Raw genomic sequence first — 19,155 nt, 5'->3', positions numbered from 1 at the left:
GACTGGAAAGGCTCAGCAGGGTTGCTTATATTTTCATATTTTGCTTTTTAATCTATAATGCCTAATTCATGCTGATAAGCCATTCAGTAATTGTTTCATACCATTTTTTTGTGCCTGAAAATGTTCACAGCACCCTTTCTTGAAGCCTAGAGAAATGGCAGGTAGCAGAGAAACAGCTGTAAAACCCTGCAATTGCATTTAGCTTTGTATACTTTGTTAAACTTTGATTTTTTTGGATTTGTTTTGTAATGTTCCTATTTTGCCAGCTGGATGTAAGTAGAAGATTTGAATTTTAATACCAGTAAAACAAGTGTCATTTTTAATTGGTAATTAAAATTGTTTGTGGTGGAAAGTGGATGACAAAAGATTCACTTTCTGACTCTGCACAATTAATAATTTAAACTTCACTTGTCTTTTGTGGCATGTAATATTTAAAGACTGACATTTTGTCTCTGGCTATTATAACTGAAGCTTAATGCCAAGTCAAAATGCTTCCAGTAAAAAAAAACCACACAAAAGAAACCCACAAACTTCAGCCATGCTTCACCCCACAAAGAAACCCTGGTAGAACAACAGGCAAAAAAAAAGAGAATTGAGGAAAAAACCCAGCTTATTTTTAAGCATTGTTTCCACATGCCAAAAGCAAGTGAAGATAAATGTGTCTGCATGTCTCACTTTTGTAATCTGGCGCTAAAAGCGGTGGCCATCTGGGTGCTGCTTCATCATGCAGTCTGTTCCCAGCTCACTCATATGTTAAATATGTTAAAAAAAAGAGCTTCAACATGTGAAGACTACCTTATTCTCTGAAGATACACCACACTTCCCTTCAGAGAGCATATTCTCAGGGTATCATCAGGGTATCTCATCCTGCGTGGCAAGAATGACTCAAGTGGACGTCCATTAATGATCTGTGCAAGGGAATTGGGGGATGGTGACTAAATGCAGTTATGTAGCATTTGGAAGGAAATAATTGGAGATTTGGCTCTACATGTGCTGTAGAGGAAGTGTCAAAGAGCTTAAAATAGAGAAGCATTTTGTATTCTAATGTAAAATAAGCACTGATTTGAGGCATGGAAGGAAAGTGAGATGTTACACAGGAGTAAAAATAGCTCACATGGTTGGAGGTACAGGGTAACTGAGGAGCTGTGGGCTCTTGTGGTGGAAGGCTCCCTGCTCATGGCAGGGGTTGGAACTAGATGATCTTTAAGGTTCCTTCCAGTCCAAACCATTCTGTGCCTCTCTGGTGCACTGGCCATGTGCCTTATAAATTGCTCTATGCACTGATGTTTGTGCAAGGAGCCTGTTCTACCTGAGAGGGGAGTCTTCCACCAGAATGGCAAAGGAAGATATCCCCTTCTGGGAGTGCTGAAATATCCCCCTCTCTCTGCCTGGAACAGTGTCCTGCCTTCCATCCTGCCTTTGGAGTAAAAGCCAACCTGGCAGGATCTTATTTAAGCTCTGCTGGTGTTGGTATTGCCCATGCTCTGCACTCAGGCTGTGTCCCTTATCCTCATCTATCTCTGGGCATTTTCTTGAGTTTATTGCTGTAATGTAAAGTGAATCAGCAGAAGGCAGGTAAGAGGATGTCCTGGCTGTCAGCAGCAGCATTAAACTGGCACTTCCATTGATAGATGGAAGAAACACAGCCTTTGTTTCAAGTTTTAATTCTACTATTGTATTGAAGAGCTCTAAATACACCTTACAAGGGCGGGATTGAATTGTTCAGTTGGGCCAAGTTTCCTGTTGATTTAGGCACAGGCAGCTCAAGCTTTCACCAGTGGAAACTGAACAGGTGTGTCCAGAAAAATCTCTGGTTGCTGTCTGAGTAAAGTAATTTTTGTCAAACTGTGCCCTGAAATGGCAAAGTTCTTCTGTGTAAGAGTGTACCAAGGCACTCTTGAAAAACTATGGCCCATTAATCAGGTAAACATTGTAACATTCTCTAATGTCTTTGGAGCAGCTACAAATTCCTGTAAATGTGAATGTCTTCGTGAGATGGGAAAGCTCTGCTTAATATTTAAAGATAGAGTTAAAAGTTTCAGAGCTGCAGAGATGACATGTGATCAGACTGATTTGGATAGTTCAAAAGGATGTGCCTTGCCCTTAGAAAGCTTTAAGAGGCTGCATTGTTTGTCTAATCCACATACAGAGTGTGTAACAGCCTCTGCTTACTGCAGTGGGAATTGCAGGTCTTTAGAATCTTAGCATATTTAAATATGCAAAACATGTAAACTTTTTTTCCCCTCTAGGATCACCATCCTTGGAACGGGTGCAAAGTGGCTGGCTGTGCTAGAACAGAAAAATTTAAAACCATGTAAGCTTCAAAAAGCTGGTGAATCCCTTCTGTCCTCCCTCCTACCTTTCCTCTCCTGGTTCTGGCTCCCTATCTTGTTGCAGTCCTTTATGTAATTATTCTGGATTGTGGTGACAAATAGCTCCAAACACTTGTAAAAACACTGCCTTAACCTGTGTTGATTTTCTCCTTTTTAAGGTGAAACACACAATCTCCAAACACTCCACACTATCCTGTCTACAGGATCACCTCTCAAATCTCAAAGCTATGAGTATGTCTACAAACATATAAAAAGCAGTGTCCTCCTGGGATCCATTTCAGGTGAGGCTTTTATGCTGCAGCATCCCAGTAATTCTCTGCCTGTGCAGTTCCTTCCTGCTTGTCTGTGCTGTGTGTTTGGGAAGCTTAGGGCTTTGGATCATTTGGGATTGGTTATAGTTAAACTGGAATGAGCTGTCTTTTTAGTGCTGAGGTTCTTCTGCATAATTCACTGTGCCATAATGAAATTCCATTGCCATAAAGGCACTCTGAAGTGTTTTTGGTGGATGTTTTGGATTTTAAGTATGATAATTTATTTTGACTGGCTGTCCTTAGGGGTGGCAGGGTGAGATCAAGCAGAGATTATTAACCTACAGAACATACTGTTCTGCAAATAGCTGACTTTAGCAGAAAATACCTCTTGGATAGTTCCCGTTTCAGTTCTTTTGTGCCAAGTAATTGGCACTGCAGACAAGATTTTTTTTTTGTAGATTATATAATTAGAGAAGTATCAAGCCCCCATGCTGTGCAGTTTGTTGTGAGCAGTGCTAGCTGAGGCAACTTCTGGTCACATAAGGTCCACCACAGCACTCCTCATTTTGCTTTGTAACAAGGACTGACTTTTTCAAAGGGCTTTTTAACTCGGTTTGATTTTTAAAATGTAACTATTCTGCTACTGAAGTTATCTCAGACTCTGGGCTCAGTGAGAGTAGTGCTGAATCTAGAACTTGTTACTACAGACATTAATAGACTCAAATGCAGAAGCCTATTCTTGAGAAAAGCTAACATGATTGATTTATGTCTTAATTCTCTTCCATGAAGTCCTAGAAAGACTATAAATATTGCAGTTAAGTAAGCAGTTTGACAGTATCTATTTTTCTTAAGATAACTGTTCATCCTGAAGGCCTGGCTCCCCTCCTCCCATGCTGATAAAGTATAACAGCTAAGTAAATGTTGAGCGGAATAGCTTGACTGGTTACTTTAAACTAATGAAAACAAACAAGAGAACATTTCTAAGTAATTCTGTAAATATCTGAAGTCTGTAAAGTAGGGCCTGTTTATTTTCTCTCTCCTATAAATGGAAATTTCCTTAAATGAGATTAAAGAGACTGTTGAAAGGAGAAAAGTTACGCCTTAAGGGATAGTTCTGCATGAAAGACATACACATATGACAAGATACATAAAGTAAGGAAGAAAACCTTTTAATAAAAGTCACAGCATCCTGGATAATGCTGTTTGTTCTATGCTGCTTAGTGTGGATCAGAAGCCTTTGGGCAAAGGTTGGCAGTTGACTGTTTCAGAGTTCCTATGTAGTTATCATGTTTGCTTTTTCCAAAGAAATACTGTGTATTCTAAATGGATTTCTTTTATTGTAGGTGGAACAGATATAATTTCATGTTTCATGGGTCACAATGTTACAGTTCCAGTTTACAAAGGAGAAATTCAGGCCAGGAATCTTGGAATGGCTGTAGAAGCTTGGAATGATGAAGGTAGCTATGATCCAAAATACTGTGCACACTTAAGATCATCTAGCTACTGTATTTTCTAACTTCAACAGCAAATAATAAGTGTAGATGCTCTTTGCTTTGTTATTCTGTTATTTACAGAAAGGAAATGTGGAAAATACCTCTTTTTTTTTTGTCAACAGGAAAACCAGTTTGGGGTGAAAGTGGAGAGCTGGTTTGTACCAAGCCTATTCCCTGTCAGCCCACACACTTCTGGAACGATGAGAATGGAAGCAAATACAGAAAGGCTTATTTTTCAAAATTCCCAGGTATGTAATGAAGGGCTTTGGATGATGCAGGTTGGAAGGGAAGGCACAGGCTTATTTGCTGCTACCCAATGACAGCCACAGGTGCAGCTTTGAGTCCCTATTTCCAGGGTGAGAACTCCATGGTGTTTCATAATATCTCCCTCTGTTTTCTTGTGCTTTGTTTGGACAGAGATCCAAATAAAACCAGTAAGGATCTCTGCAAAGCTCTAATCTCGTTTTGCTGCTGCTCTCACGAGGCAGATCTGCCTGTCAGAGTCTGCAGTGCAGGCGCAGTGCTTGGCACGGGTGTGAAATGGAAGTGCTGAATAGGTCAGGTAGCAATCAGCTATTAATGAGTGCTGCTGCACCTCTGCCAGGCTGCTCCTGCCTGGCTACAGGAGTGAATCCCAAGGGGAAAGTGCTGAGCTGCTACTTCATTAGCATGAGGATTAAATATATATTAAGTATATGCTGTCTCAGACATGCATATTGTGCATCTTTAGCCTTCTACAGAATAAAGGAGCAGGCACCTGTGGGCCAGAGGCTTTTGGTAACTGTGGAGGCCTCTGCTCATCCAGGGCTTTTCCTTATGTGGCACAACAATGCCAAAATCCCTAGTGCCTCTAGGGCAGGGATATTAAGGAGCAGGATCTCTAGCTGCTGTTTTTCAGATGTGGAAACTTTTTTTTTTAATTAATAGCAGCAATACAGAGTCAACTCACAAGAAAAATCAGGATGTGCAGCAGGAGATAATCACACAGGAAAACTGAGGAATGTCAGAGTTGCAGTCTGCATGTAAGCCTGACAGCAGTAAATAGAGAGAAAAATAATCTGTGTGACAGTTTTAAGACTGAAATCACTGAGGTTCTGTCTGGATCCCTTTTCTGGCTTTCCTTGTAAATGGGCTTGAGATTGTAACAGTTCAGTTAAAAAATGGTCTTATGTGCAAATAATTGAGGTTGGTATTTTTCCTCAGAAAAACTTGAATAGATTTGGGTTGTACTTCTGCTTTTGGCAGCCTGCTGTGGCAGTATCAATCTTAAATAATAATGAAAAGTCAAACCTGATTTTGCGTTAACACAAATCAAGAACAGTATGCACAGAAACTCCCTAGGGAGTTGTTGATACATATTACACAAGCTCAGGAAGCTTCCTTTACAGAATTGTGCATAATAAAAAAATGGATCAAGAAAGACAATGAATCAAGGTGGGAATGTTGTTACTTTTGTGGAAGATGCTTTCAGTAATTCAAAATGTGGTGTTCAGAGCAGCTATTCACTGGGTTTGTAGGGAATGCTGTGTAGTCATGCAAACAAGCAATCAGAAGATAACCTGGGGTTTGAGCCTAATTTCTGAGCTGTCCCTGGTGTGCTGGTTCTTTATAGTAAATGTAGTATGGGTTGTTTGGGGAGTTCAGTACTGTCACCCTGGCTGTGGGCAGTTCTCAGTGGGTGTCTGTTGTATTTCTGTGTATTTCACTCAGTTAATGCCAGTTCAGTTACACAGTGTCTGCTGTGACTGGATGAAGAAGAAATCAGCTGCTTAACCTTTCCCATCTCCCACCAGGTGTTTGGGCCCATGGTGATTACTGCAAAATTAATCCCAAGACTGGAGGAATTGTCATGCTGGGTCGCAGGTACAGTGTTCTGGTGGAAGTGTTTGGAGTAAAGAGGTGTTAAAACTTGCAGTCTTCACCTAGGAGTAAATGTACACCATTCTGTCACCCTTGTTAGCTTTGTATTTTTATTAAATCCCATATTGTGGATTTCAACCCTTAATTAATCAGAGCAGCTGGATTTGAGGGAAGGGAGCTCATTTTGAGGTTCTACCCCAGTTCTGTATTTACGAGCACAAGGCAGTACTGGGCTGGGTTTTGTGTTCCATGGTTCATAATGGTCACAGGAGTTCAGATTGAGAGTGCAGCACATTCAAGGTGGTGAATTGGGGAACTTGTTTTGTGGTCTTGGCTTTGCCATCATCTTGTTTTACAGCAAAACTTCATTTCAGAAGGTATTTAGTTGTGCCTCTGTCAGTGATCAGACATTCAAGATCACAATTGGGGCTGAGTTTACTGCTTGCATTTCAAAGTTGTTGTTTGTACCAAAGTTGAGTGAATTAATGTTGCTGTTCTCTGTACAGATTCATTCTAATGAGTAAAATGCCTTTTTGACTCAAAATTCTCTTACAGTTCTGTTTCTAATGTGGTTTTGCTTTCACTAGAGAGACTTGGTTAATTGCATCAATTTTTCCTCTTCATCAAGCTGTAATCACACTTTAATGTTTCTTTGTTTGTCTGTGATTTTTCAGTGATGGTACATTAAATCCAAATGGAGTAAGATTTGGAAGTTCTGAAATCTATAACATAGGTATGAAATCAACTTTCCGCCTCTTCCAGCTACGACATTGTTGCCTTAAATCCAGAATTTAACCATTATAAAGGGGATGGAAGGATTAAGTAAGAACAAACTTGCTGTTTGTCAAATGAGACAGTGCAGAGTATATTAGTATCAGTAAAATTTGATTTTGTACGCTTGAAACTGCTTGCTTTCCTGAAGTATCTGTAGGGTGGGAGATGACTCATTGGGATATACAAAAGCAACATTGTATGGAGCAGGTTTTTTCTTTCTTCCCTAACCTGTCAGGCTTTTCTTTTTCCCCTAAAGGCCAGCCCCTGACACTGTTTTTGTTGTACCTTTCCTGATAATTAGGAGTAGTTCTTGGGCTTGTGCTTTGTATTTCAAAGACTGTGCTGTGACAGGTGGGGAAACTGTCCCTGCAAAGGTGCTAATCTGAGATTTGAGGACCTGTTGCCTTCTTGTTCTTGTGACACCAGGCACTTTCAGTGTCCTGTCTCTGCTGCAGTGGGGCCTGTGAGGAAAGGCAGAGAAAGTGGTTTAGCGCAAAACCTTGTTACGGATTTCAAAAGTAATAGCAAAACTTTGTTATGAACCTAAATGGTCCTTAAACCTGGATTTTCACATAAGAGTTAAAATTTCAGAGCCAAAAGAGGTGAAGCTCAGTGCAGGATACCCCAGGCAGGGTCTGTTTGCCTTTGCCCGTGCAGGGGAGGCGATTTTTGTTCGGTACAACCACAAAAACCGCGCGTCCAGAACCCTCCACCAACCCAAGTGCTAACGAGGACTCCATTTCCAGTGGAAGCCTTTGAGGAGGTGTCTGACAGCCTCTGCGTCCCTCAGTACAACAAGGACGGCGAGGAGAGGGTGATCCTGTTCCTGAAGATGGCCTCCAGCCACGCCTTCAGCCGCAGCCTGGTGAAGCGCATCCAGGACGCCATCCGCGCCGCGCTCTCCGCCAGGCACGTCCCCAGCCTCATCCTGGAAACCAAAGGCATCCCGGTATGGCAGGAGAACGGCTGCCTACTGTTTTCTTTGTCACCTTGAATAGTAATTAAGGAGCAGTTGTCACTGCTCTTCAAACCCACATACATGGAAATTTTAGCATCTCAAAAGTGTATTCGGGCTTTATAAATAGTTTGTCTATGTTGCCTAGCAACATCTTTTCATCTCCTCTTCAGCTAAGTGTGTTTTGTGTTTTTTAAATGGGTTGCATTTTCTCAGTAATATGTACTTAAACCCCTTAAAAGAAGATATTAAAAAGGTAATTCAACTTTAGCTTTTCTGGCTATCCGTAAGCATATTTTGGTTTTATTTTCCTGTTACGAGTGACTTTCTTAGGAAAGCTGAGAGCACTCAGGAAATTCAGAAAATCACTTTGTAAACCAATTCACTTTTACATCTGTTTAGCCACTTAAATGTAGCTCTACTGCCTTAACTGTAACAGTAATTAAAATGAAATTGTTGTGCTTTTTCAGGGGGAGAAATCTGTGTAGCTAAAGGTTCTGCATGCTCAGTCTTTTGGAGCTGTGTTCTGCTAGAGCTCTTCGTATGAACTCTTCAGGTGGAGTGTCTGGTTTTATAGGCCTCTCTGATGTTACAGCCTCCTCAATGACTCTGAGCAGCAGAATGGGGATGTAGAGTGTGGTTTTCCCAAGTCTTATTTGCACAAAGACTTGAGTGTGTCTAGAGAAAACACTTGGGACTTCAGAGCCATCATTTGATGCTGATACCCTGTTACTGCCAGTGTAGGCTTCCATGTGGAAGTGCTGTAGGGTTCAGGACTACTCTCTGTGGTCCACAGAGGGACCTGGTCCTGACCTGATGAGTTTTTTTGTTTCATGATGCTGTTGGCAGATAGTTCCTGGCTCAAAATGTCTTCCTTGCATGAGTGTAGAATCCCCTAAGTTCCCATTTTCTGGGCTCTAACTCAGCTCGTGCATGGAGTGTTGAACTTGTGAACTGTGTGAGTCACCTGAATGTACAGCAGGGAGGTGTTAGGGATGGGCTGCTCCTCAGGAGAGCCTGCTCAGATCATTAATTAGGTCACACATTGACTGAATTGAGTGAGTTTTAATTACCTTTCAGATAAATGTGCCAGTGGTGAAGTGATTTAAAGAAAGATGGGAGACAGGCTTCAAAGTTTTGATTGGAAGGGAAACTGCCTATTTTCTGCTACTTTCAGAAATGTGTTTGAATCCTCATCAGAAAATACAATCTGATCCTGGCACTGTATTCTGGTAGAAACAGTACAGCTGTGCTGAGGTGATTGAGTAACACAAAGCATGGTTTTAATAGGACATTCAGGTGTTAAAAAACATAGTATGAATCTGTCTAGCTCTGTCCTGACCACATAAACACTCTGGCAATCATCCACAGGATTTAGTGATTAAAGTAAACTAATGTACTTTGAACAGCCTGATCTTTTTTTAAAGGGGGGAGTTCCCTTGCAGGCCACTGAGCTATTCTGGTTTCTGGGCTCTTGTGAAAATTAGGTTGCTACTCATTGAGAAGAGATAGAAGTGATTGATTAAGGTGGCTCAGGAGGGGAGGGTTACACATGACTTCAGCAGATCTAATAAAGAAAAGTTTGACCTTTTTTTTTAATCAAGACAATATTGCAAGAGTGTGGTGAGGTTTGTTCTCACCTGGCTCTGAATGGTCTCCAGTGATAAATGGTGCTGCCTGGAGCTCAGGAGTTTTGGTGGCTTTGGAGGCCAGGACCAGCCTGGGTTCTTCCACGAGCAGACTGAGCAGTGAAGCAGGTGGGGTCCTGTTCCAGAGCAGGCAGGCAGCACTGAGGAGGGATTTGTGTGTCAGCTCCTCAAAGGTGCCACCCCCAAAATGTCTCAGAGGTACCAGCACGAGGAAGGGGCTCATAAAGCCTTGGTGCCTCCAAAAGCAGAGATCACCCAAATGGGCCTTGGCTGTTCCTGGTCACACTGGAGTAGATCTCCTTACTGTGTCAGAAGTTATTGCTCTGATCTCAAGAGAAGAATTGGGTTTTTTTTTTCTGTAGTGTCCTTACTTTGAGTCACCCAATGTAATAGAATTTGTGTGATTCATAAGTGGAGGTGAAGCCTCTGTTGGTTACAGTTTATTTTATTTGTTATGGTTTGTTTTGAAACACTTAACTGTAGAGGATGACTTAAGCCCAGAGTTTCACTTCACCCTTTTGGAAGAACTGTCCATTTCAGATCAGAAAATCATGATTTTCTTCTTCCAAAGCCCATTGCAGTTGGGCTTTGTTTTTTGAGCCCACCCTTAAAAAATTAAAAATGGTTTGAAAATTGAATGTGTCAGAACATAAAACCAAACATTTTTAGTGTTTATGCCATCATTCTGATCTGGTTTTGTTGTTTTATATTGGAGCTTGATCGTGTTCTCACAGAATTGCCAGTAGGAGTAATAAACTGACACAAACTCTTTGAATTCTACCTACTCTTCAAGTGATTTTCAGAAGAAAGTGCTTCAAGTGTAACAAAAGAGAAGGCATTCTGCTAAATTTTGATAGAGTTCTGGAATTGATGGGGGGTTTCATGAATATTTGCATAAAGCTACTACATGAAAAAAAATGTAATCTTATCTTTGCTGGTTTTGTTTTTCAGTATACGGTAAATGGGAAGAAAGTGGAAGTAGCTGTGAAGCAAATAATTGCAGGGAAAGAAGTTGAGCAGCGGGGAGCTTTCTCAAACCCAGAGGCTTTGGACCTGTACCAAAATATTCCTGAGCTTCAAGACTATTAAAGTCACTTGTTTGGGGGTTTTATTTTTTGTGACTGTCTTTGTTCTGTATTTGTTTTGTATATACCAATACTGTATGTAAAGAAAAAGCTCTATTTAATACCAGTGGTTCTTTTAAAAAGAAAAAAAATACTTCATGAAGTGCATTATGAAAGGCTTGGGTAAAGCTTAGCTCCCTTTTATTGGTTAAATATGCCATATATTTTGGAGGTTTTTTCCAGCCTGGAGGGAGAAACCTGCCTGTTTTGATTTTTATTTATGAGTGCATCTTTTCTGGTTAGATTTACATCAGCAGCCCATCAAATGGGAGCACCAATAGTTGCAGTTGCAGATAGAGTATTTCTTTCATAAAATGTTTTCTTTTTTTTTAAACTGGATTTTTAGCAACATTTTGCAATCCATGTGTTTGTTCCCTGTAAGGAATCCATGGCAGTTTTAATCCCTTGACCCTGAAACATGCAAGTGTTCTCTGTGTAGTGTGCATTAAGATGTTTTTATAAAGCCAAACCATAATGCACTAAACCCATTTGACCTGACTCAGAATAATTTCAGTCTTGAAATCTCTCATGGTACCTTTGAGGGTAATTGCTGCTTCATTTTGTGCCGTAGCCTTCTCATTGTTTTAAGCTGTTGGCTGAGAGGCTTCTGGGGACTCTGAAGGTGAAGGGAGCATTTGCCTCCTCCTTATTCCTGGGGTAACTCCAGGTTATTTCCATGGAATTTACTGTCGTTGCTCTGGATTAACATAATTACAGTTGAGGAAGATGTTTAGCAAAATGTTCCTTGGTTGAAGTCCTTTATTGGCTCTAAGGTTAGCTGAGGAATTCCAGTGTGTTTTCTTTATTAAAAGCTGATGGGTTTTGTAACCTTTTTTTACTAAATGTCATGTTGAGAGTGAGAGACCCCTTTTCTAGGTCTGTAACCCTCCAGTTTATAAAGGGAAAAATACTGTAATTTAAAAACTGAGCTTGCTAAAACAGTGACATGGAAGCACTAAAGTGTTTTGTTTTTCATAAAATACAGTTGCAGTAGCTGTACCAACCCTCTGGCATTCAGTGTCTCCTGCACTATTTGAATTTTGTGGGTGAAATATTATTGTACTTACAATTGTGTTGAATGCATTCAGCGTTGATAAAGAGTTAATTAAAAAAATCAATTCTTTATATATATAATTATATATTATATATCTCAGCTGTTACTGTCTTTATTTTCCTTTTAACTGGGTGTCATGAAATAATTTTTAGATTAGTTTGTTACTGATTTAATGGGTTTAATCCAAGTGCAGCTGAGTACAAAACTTTCTGTGCCGGTACTTTCTCTACTGTAGTGAGTCAGGCCATGCTGCTGTGATAAGATAAATACCAAGCACCCATTAGAAAAGTATAAAAAGGAGCTACCAAGCTGCCAATAACCTATGATTAAAAGTACTTTTAAATTCCTTCCCCTCCTGGCTTGCTATATATAAATTTTACATTAACTGTGACTTTATATTCATTAAAACTTCATTATATTGTTCTTTAATTCATGCAAAATGTCTGAGGTTTACAAAGCCCACAGATTAAATAGTAATTTTGGGTTATTTCATTAATTAAAGATAGTTTAGAAGCACAGATACATTAAGAACATACACACTGCCTCAAGGCTGCTTTTTTGATCCTTTATTGTGCTGCAAACACTGGAGGAAGTTTCATTAATGGATATAATTTGATCTCTTGTAATTGTCAGATGTTGCAAAGCTTTTCCCAGATATTAGTTACAAACAAAACTAGAGCAATACAGAAGGAAATCTATAGAAATGACTTTTTATGGCTATAAAGCCCTGATGGGTGCTGCAAACTGTGCTGGTGCCTCACTGAATTGAGGGTCTGGGTTTTGGAAGTGCTGGATGCTCCTGGCAGTGCTGAGGAGAGGAAGGTGGGTACTTGAAAGGTGGCTGTGGCAGAGCTGGGAATGCTTTCCACCCTTCCTGAGTGCAGCTTCTCCCCTTCCACATCCTTCCCTCCAACCCTCCAGCTTGCATTTGCCTTTGGCTGCTCCCACAGCTGGGGATGGGCCAGAACATCCCTGGCACGAAGGCAGAGAGCTGCAGGCATTGTGGTTTCCAAGGGCCAAGCAGGGAGCATCACTCTGTGCCTGCTTCCTACCCAGCTGTGCTCTCCCCAGGGCTCAGCCATGGCCTAACTGCAGCCTCACGGGGATTCCAGGGGTTTCTTGCAAACTGCTGGCACCCAAAAATGTGTCCACAGGCTCTGGCATGGCACTGAGCTCCTGATGCTGTGGCTGTAGCAGCAGAAACACCTGCAAGCACCGGGCTGTGCTGTGATCCTGAGGCAGGAGCTGGGCAGAGGCTGCAGGCTGTGCCTGAGCCCATGGATTGCTGGCCTGCCTCAGGTTTTACCCAGAAGCACTGGAGGGCTGCCTTAGGGCTGCCAGGATGTAGTGGTTGTACCCCAAGTGCATCGCCCTCTTCTTTTTCTTTTTCTTTTTTTTTTTTTTTTTTTGGTTGCCTATTTATACCTTGAGGTTCACAGTGTTTTGCCTGGAAAGCTCCATGTGCAGATTTTAGTGGGATGTGTGGCATGCAAATAGATCTGGCTCTGGAAATGGCTTTAAGCTCTGACTTAAATGTTCAACAGCAAAGCAATTACAGCAGAGGAACTCCAGGCTAGGTGGCATTTCTCACCCAGTCCTCTGCAAATTTGGGAGTGGCTCTTGAATTATGTGATGGAATCAGCCCATTTGCCCTTGGGAGATATAGTTTTATCACTCCCCTCTTAGAAATGTGCTTTTGTCAGCTCCTGTTAGAGCAGGTACTTCTCCCTCCCTCCCTCTGCCTTATGATTTCAATTAATTTCCCTGGTTAGTGGTGGTTCTCAGTGAAATAAAATGAGCTGCTACACAGCAGCCCAAGCAGGGCACAGCTGATAAAATTGTTTATTGTTATGTGCAAGAGCAATGGGTTGTGTGAATTACTTATTCAGTGATTTTAAAAACACAGGTAATTGCCTGATGGAATGCAACTTCCCTGGGGCCATTATTGTCTTTCAGTTTAGTGTATACACATTTAAAAGTATTTCATTTATGAGCAGAGCAGTCAGTCACACAGGTAAATGGGCGTTAAAATTAGTTTTAAAATGTGTTTGGAAGGAGTACCAAGGTCCGAGACTGTTCTTGAGACAGAACTGTAGGGTTTTGGGTTGGGGGAAACTGGAGTCTGTAGGGAATGCTCTGATCCCACCTTTAAGACCCTGATCAGAGATGTTTCAGTAGATAAAGCCTTTGGTCTTCCTACAGGTGACCTCTGGAGTTCTGCACTGAGCAATTTCTCCACTGCAATCTTTCAGCTTGTTAGTGGTTTCCTGAGGTGCCAGGCTGCTGCCTGGATTTTGTCCTACAAAACGGAGAGGATAAATCCAAAAGTGCTTCATCTTTCTCCTTTCAAGAAGGGGGGTATTTTTAGCTCATTTATAACCAGGTCTTAGAGACCAACAGGATGCAACTTAATTTTCTTCTACATCTTTTGTAGAAAGAGGAAACTGCATGTCATAACCCATGTTCTCCCAGAAATAAAATCAGGGTGGGAGCTGCTGTGAGCCACGGCCATGATCCAGCGTGGCAGCCTCGGAGCTGAGGGCAGCACACACATTTTCCTTGCTGGGAGTTAGGGGCCTCTTTAGGTTCAAATAATGAGATAATCAACATCAGCCTGAGCATTTTGCTCTGCATGCTTTGTGTGCAAAGTGGGAGTGGCTGTCACACAGAGGAGAGGGAAGCAGCCTCTGGAATGCTGTCAGGGAGGCCAAGAGTGTCTCGGAAGAATTCCAGCTGCAGAACAATGAGATGTCCCAAAGTATTAATGCAGCAGGCTCCAGCTGTCCCCACGATTCCTCACTGTGGCTTCTGATGGCCAGAGAAATTCTCCCAAGAACTGGAGAATTCTCCACCAGCTGGGGATGAACTCAAGTGAGGAACCAGCGCTGGTGGGGGTGGGAAAATCCTTGGCAGGCAGTTGTTTTAACTGGGTTGTGAAGCACATTAGTGAGAGCTTAATTGGACCTTGTACTTCTTAATTAGAAGACCTTAACGAATTCTTGTCTTACTACTTTTGACAAGTGGTTTTGCAAAGTTCAAGAGGCTTATCAGCATTCAGCCTGGGATTCCAGCTGAAAGGATAATGTCCCTTGGAAAAAAACCATCACCTCCAGGATTGTTAATTAGTTTACAATAGCATATTAAAATATACATCACTAACATGAGGAGGTTTACTCACTAATGAGGAATCTGCTAAAAAAAATTGTTTTTCCAGTTTTGTTCCTTCTTCTGTAGATTTAAAGGGAGTTCAGTAATTGCTGCTGCAGGACAACAGTGCCATTGGTGGGGGTATTTGTAGAATCAGGGAATGGTTTGGGTTCGAAGGGACCTTTCGAGATCACCCAGTTCCACCCCCATATTCTGTTTCTGTTTTACAAAGGGATTGTTTCTAGCATTCCCAGGCTGTTGAACTACAGCCTGTGCTTTGACAAGGATCAGGAGAGTATTTATCTTCACCTCCCATTGCCTACAAAGAGGTTGAAGCTAAATGGAAATAAATTGTGAAGAAATTGGAAGAAAACTTTGAGAATTTGTGCCGGTTTAACCGACTTGGTTTGAAAGGTGAGCTGAGTTTAAACCAGCGTCACTTCAACCCTCGCCAGAGCCGAAGGAGGTGGCCTTGAGTGTACAAATGTGATACTCAACTGAGAATTTTAATTTGTCTGGTTCTCATGTATAATAAAATACACTAGATACATGACACTTCATGAATTAATGCAGGAGTATAAAGCATAGGAGAGATTCTTGTTACAGGATTTGTTCTTATAATGCAAATGCCAAGCACGGCTTTAAATGGCCCTGGCTATCTGGAATCATGGAGCCCATTTCACGCTTCACTTCAGGGTTTGTTCCCATTTCCTCAACCTTTTGGTAATGAGAGGGTGTGTGCATGCACGAGGGGAGGGAAATCAGCATGGAAATGCCCGAACCAGCACAAGCCCATGGAAACCCCTACACGTGTGGGAGCTTTTAGCACAGCAAGGGAGGAAGCAGGGGGAGAGCTCAGCCTGGCAGCCCCTGCCCTCTGTCCTCAGCATGGGGCTGGGGAGAGGCATTATTGAGCCCTGCTGGTGCCACTGCAAGGGCTGGCCATGGCCTCTGCATCCTCCTTGCCAAAGCTCCCTCCTGGCCCTGCTGAAGTGGGACCAGAGCCTGCCCTGAGCAGCACAAGCTGCAGGAAGGGCAGCCCCGGCTGCTGTGGCAGCAGCTCCAGGCTGGCAGGTGAAGAGACACCTGCAAAACCCCCCAGACCAAGGCTGATGGAAAGGTGATGGAACATGGAGAGCATCAGACAGCTACAACCTCCCACTGCTACCAGGATATGATCACTCCCCTGGTGAAACCTGTAATTACATTAAGAGGACAGCTGGTTCTAATGGCATAAAAATATTGAGACATGACTGCAAAAACAGAGGTTTTCTCCTAATGCAGCTCAAGCTAAAACAGGGGAGGGGAATAGAGATTTTGATAGCTCATAGAAATAATTTTTTTTTCCTGAGTCAATGTATTATCTTAATCTCTGTGAGAGTAAAGCAGCTCTGTGAATGGGAGGAAGAACGTTACCCTCGTTGGGATTACGGTGGTTCCAGGCAGACAGTGGGATCAGTGCTGAGCTGTTTAATATCTCCAGGGCTGATTCTCCTCCTCCCCACCCTTTGCTCCTCCTGGACCATGTGTGCTTCATCCCTGCCCTGTGCATGTGGCACTTGGCACCATGGGCTCCCGCTGAAATCCAGAACTTGCTTTCAGAGTGCCAGAACCACTGGGAACCTCCAGACATCCAGGAGAAAAGGTCGAACACATTGCCTCCCTGGTTTAAGAGTTTCTGCCTTTATTCCCTGATGAAAAACCTCAGTTACCACGGAGTTCTATATGAACTAATTACTTTCATGTACAAATAGGAGGAAGAGAAGTTTTTAAGCAATGGAGAGTCTGATGTGACAATTCTATTAAGTTTTGGTGGGTACCTGCTTGACCTGTAAACTGAAAGTCCAAAAAGTCATTCTGTGTCTTACCATGGTATTTAACTTAGCAGCACGGGGTGAAAGGGAGCTGGAATGGGTTTATTCAGATCTGTATAGGAATTGAATGAGACAAAAATAACTGTTTATTAAAAATGGCTCTAATCAGGCAGAGAGCATTTTTCTTTCTGTTCTTCCCCCTTCAGCCCCCACTGGCTCCTGTACCAGGTTTCTGTTTGACAGGACAGAGCAGCTTGCTGGGGTTTGTGAACTCCTCTGCCTGGCCCATGTGCTCGTTTTTCACTTTCAGGGTTACAAACCCATCCTTAATGGAGACCCTGATTTGTATTGTGAAGGTGGAGTTGGGGATGTAACATAATGGCCACTCTGAGCTGCCTCACTAACAGGCTGATTCCTGGATTTAGGATCCCTGGAAATGCCATCTCTGGCATTAAGGTAATTAATAATAAAGAAAATGCCACGTTGATGTGGTTTGGGAATAGGTAATACATCAAGAGCATCAGCTCCTGGGAGGAAGGGTTTTGGTGGGAGAGAGTGACATAATTTACTGCCCCCCTCCCAAACCTCCTGCACATTCATTACGCCTTAAATATTCTCACACTGAGTTTTTTCCAATGGTCTAATTATAAACTTCATTATAATTGTTCATTAGTTTTATTTTGTTCAATTAGCTTAACAAGTTGCCAAATGAAATACAAGGCTGGCAATTAGCTTGATCTAATTGTAATGAGCCACTCAAACTGGGTCACCAAAAATGTTCGTTTATAGCACTTCTTCTTTTTTTTTTTTTTTTTCCAATTGGTGAACAATAACATAAATATTCAGAGCATCTCCTGATCCAAGGAGTGGAAATTTCCCACTCATTTATTAGAATAGAAAAATAAAAAAATCAATTGTTCTTCGCCTAGTAGTTCAGCAAGGTACTGCAAGGTCCAGCAAGGTAAGCCTGGGTTGCCCTGGCTTACCCGGACCTGGTCCCAGCTGAGTGGGGCCACCAGTCCCTGTCCTGCAGAAGAGTCACTTGAGCTGCCAGGAGAGAGGTCAGCTCTGACCTAAGGTCTGTTTGTCTCCTCAGAATTCCACGGAATTCCATGTTGTGGTGGGTGGTGGCAGAAGGGAGCTGGAAGAACCACCTGGATCCCACCTGGCCGGTGCCCAAGGGACAGCCAGGCCCTGGTGGAAGCTGAAGGGTAAAGCTGTGCTGCCTGAGGAGGGGAAGGTTCAGTGGGAGCTCCTCTGGTGAGGGGTGATGGGAGGCTTTGGGCAGCCCAAGAGCTTGGTTTGAGCCACTCTGGTAGGCTGATGGTGTTGACCAAGTTCAGCCCAGCACAGCAGCTGGTTCTGCTGTGAGTTTTGGATAACCCCGAGTTTCCTTTTTTTGCCAGACTTCACCTTTGCCACTCAGCGCTCGGATCTGCTCCTGTTAAGCAGCTGCTTAGAGCAGCTCCTGGCTCCTACGGTCCAGTGGTTTTGCAGCCACCTTTCTTGGAAGCTAATTTGGGCAGGAGCGATCATTTGGTATGAATAATTCCTCCTGCACGTCATGTGCATCACATCCGAATCACAGGGACGAGCAGCACCGGGGCGGCTCCTGAGCAAACTGAAGTTGTGGCATGAACAGACTCAGCCCCGGATTTGGATTTCTCGGGGATCTTGTCCTTCATCTGACCGATGGAAACACGATAAAATATTAAACCAGCACAGAGACTACAACTACCTGTAAGTAATTCATAAAACACCGCTGTGAGGCAACCTGGTGAAGCCATGTGCCGGTCCCAATCCTTACCCCCCTGCAACAGGATATCCACCAAACCCATCCCTGGCAGGCGGATGAGTTCGGTGACCTGTTAATACAACCTCTTAAAATCTCAGCCAGGGACTTCGTTCCGTGCAGGAAGGGGGAGAGGAAGGACTCGCCCTGTGGGAAAGGCAAATCCCGCAGCTCCGTGCCCCGCCAGCCGCTCTTTGCTCCGCACCCCCCTCTTGATGCGGCGCTGGCTCCTGGCTCCGTCTCTAATTGGCCTCGTCGCCAGCTGGGACGCGGCGGTGCCAGCGCTCCGCTCGCTCAGCGGGCTCAGATTAAAGACGCCGCCGGCGCAGAACGGGAGAAAATTCACACCTTTGCCTTTCACGCCACAGACAGCTCCTCAAACACCATCCAAAGGCATTGTTGGGCTTAATGAAGGCACCCGGCGGTAGCGGCTGCATCTGCAGATGCTTCACGAATGTTGTTTTCTTCTCCAGAGCATCCCGATGGCGTTTTCCACTCCGGTCTCCATGCCCCGACCTGACCCTGCGCTGCACCGGGAGAGCCTGAGGGCTTTGTGGATAGAGGGATCCGCTGTGCCATGGGATGTCCCCTGCCTGCGTGGAACAGTGGCACCAGGCACAAAGGAACAATTCCAGAGGCTGGGATGTGTCTGGGTACCCTGGTACCTGTGGGCTGTGACCGGGGGCCAGCAGGACCCGTCTGCCCGGTGTCAGGAGAGGGCTGCGCTTGAATAAGTCCCGCCAAGAGCACCTCTGCTCTTAATTCACTCTGCTCACTTGATATTAGTTTTATTCCTGCTGGGCTTAAATCAGGCAGGGGCAGATGTAAACAGGCTTGTAATAAGCTGCGGAAATCGCAAAAGGGCTGCGTGACACATGGCTTTGCATTTGATTTCAAGTAGTTACAGTC

At 43.2% G+C, this 19,155-nt stretch overlaps 1 protein-coding gene across 1 annotated transcript in view; it reads left to right on the top strand.

Moving 5' to 3' along the window:
* AACS (acetoacetyl-CoA synthetase) overlaps positions 1 to 11,525 on the top strand; it is a 37,637-nt gene extending 26,112 nt beyond the window's left edge. Inside the window, exons 11-18 of the mRNA XM_082293696.1 lie at positions 2,250 to 2,314; positions 2,492 to 2,614; positions 3,928 to 4,041; positions 4,200 to 4,325; positions 5,871 to 5,940; positions 6,612 to 6,670; positions 7,458 to 7,660; positions 10,267 to 11,525. Coding sequence (XP_082149822.1) covers positions 2,250 to 2,314; positions 2,492 to 2,614; positions 3,928 to 4,041; positions 4,200 to 4,325; positions 5,871 to 5,940; positions 6,612 to 6,670; positions 7,458 to 7,660; positions 10,267 to 10,404 — 898 coding nt within the window. The 3' untranslated portion in view covers positions 10,405 to 11,525. The remainder of the gene's footprint in view (positions 1 to 2,249; positions 2,315 to 2,491; positions 2,615 to 3,927; positions 4,042 to 4,199; positions 4,326 to 5,870; positions 5,941 to 6,611; positions 6,671 to 7,457; positions 7,661 to 10,266) is intronic.
* Positions 11,526 to 19,155: the final 7,630 nt, after the last annotated feature.

The sequence above is a fragment of the Coloeus monedula genome (assembly GCF_965178545.1).
Source record: "Coloeus monedula genome assembly, chromosome: 18".
NCBI lineage: Eukaryota > Metazoa > Chordata > Aves > Passeriformes > Corvidae > Coloeus > Coloeus monedula.
Note: the sequence above shows the minus strand (reverse complement) of the source record. Positions and strands in the feature narration are given on the sequence as shown.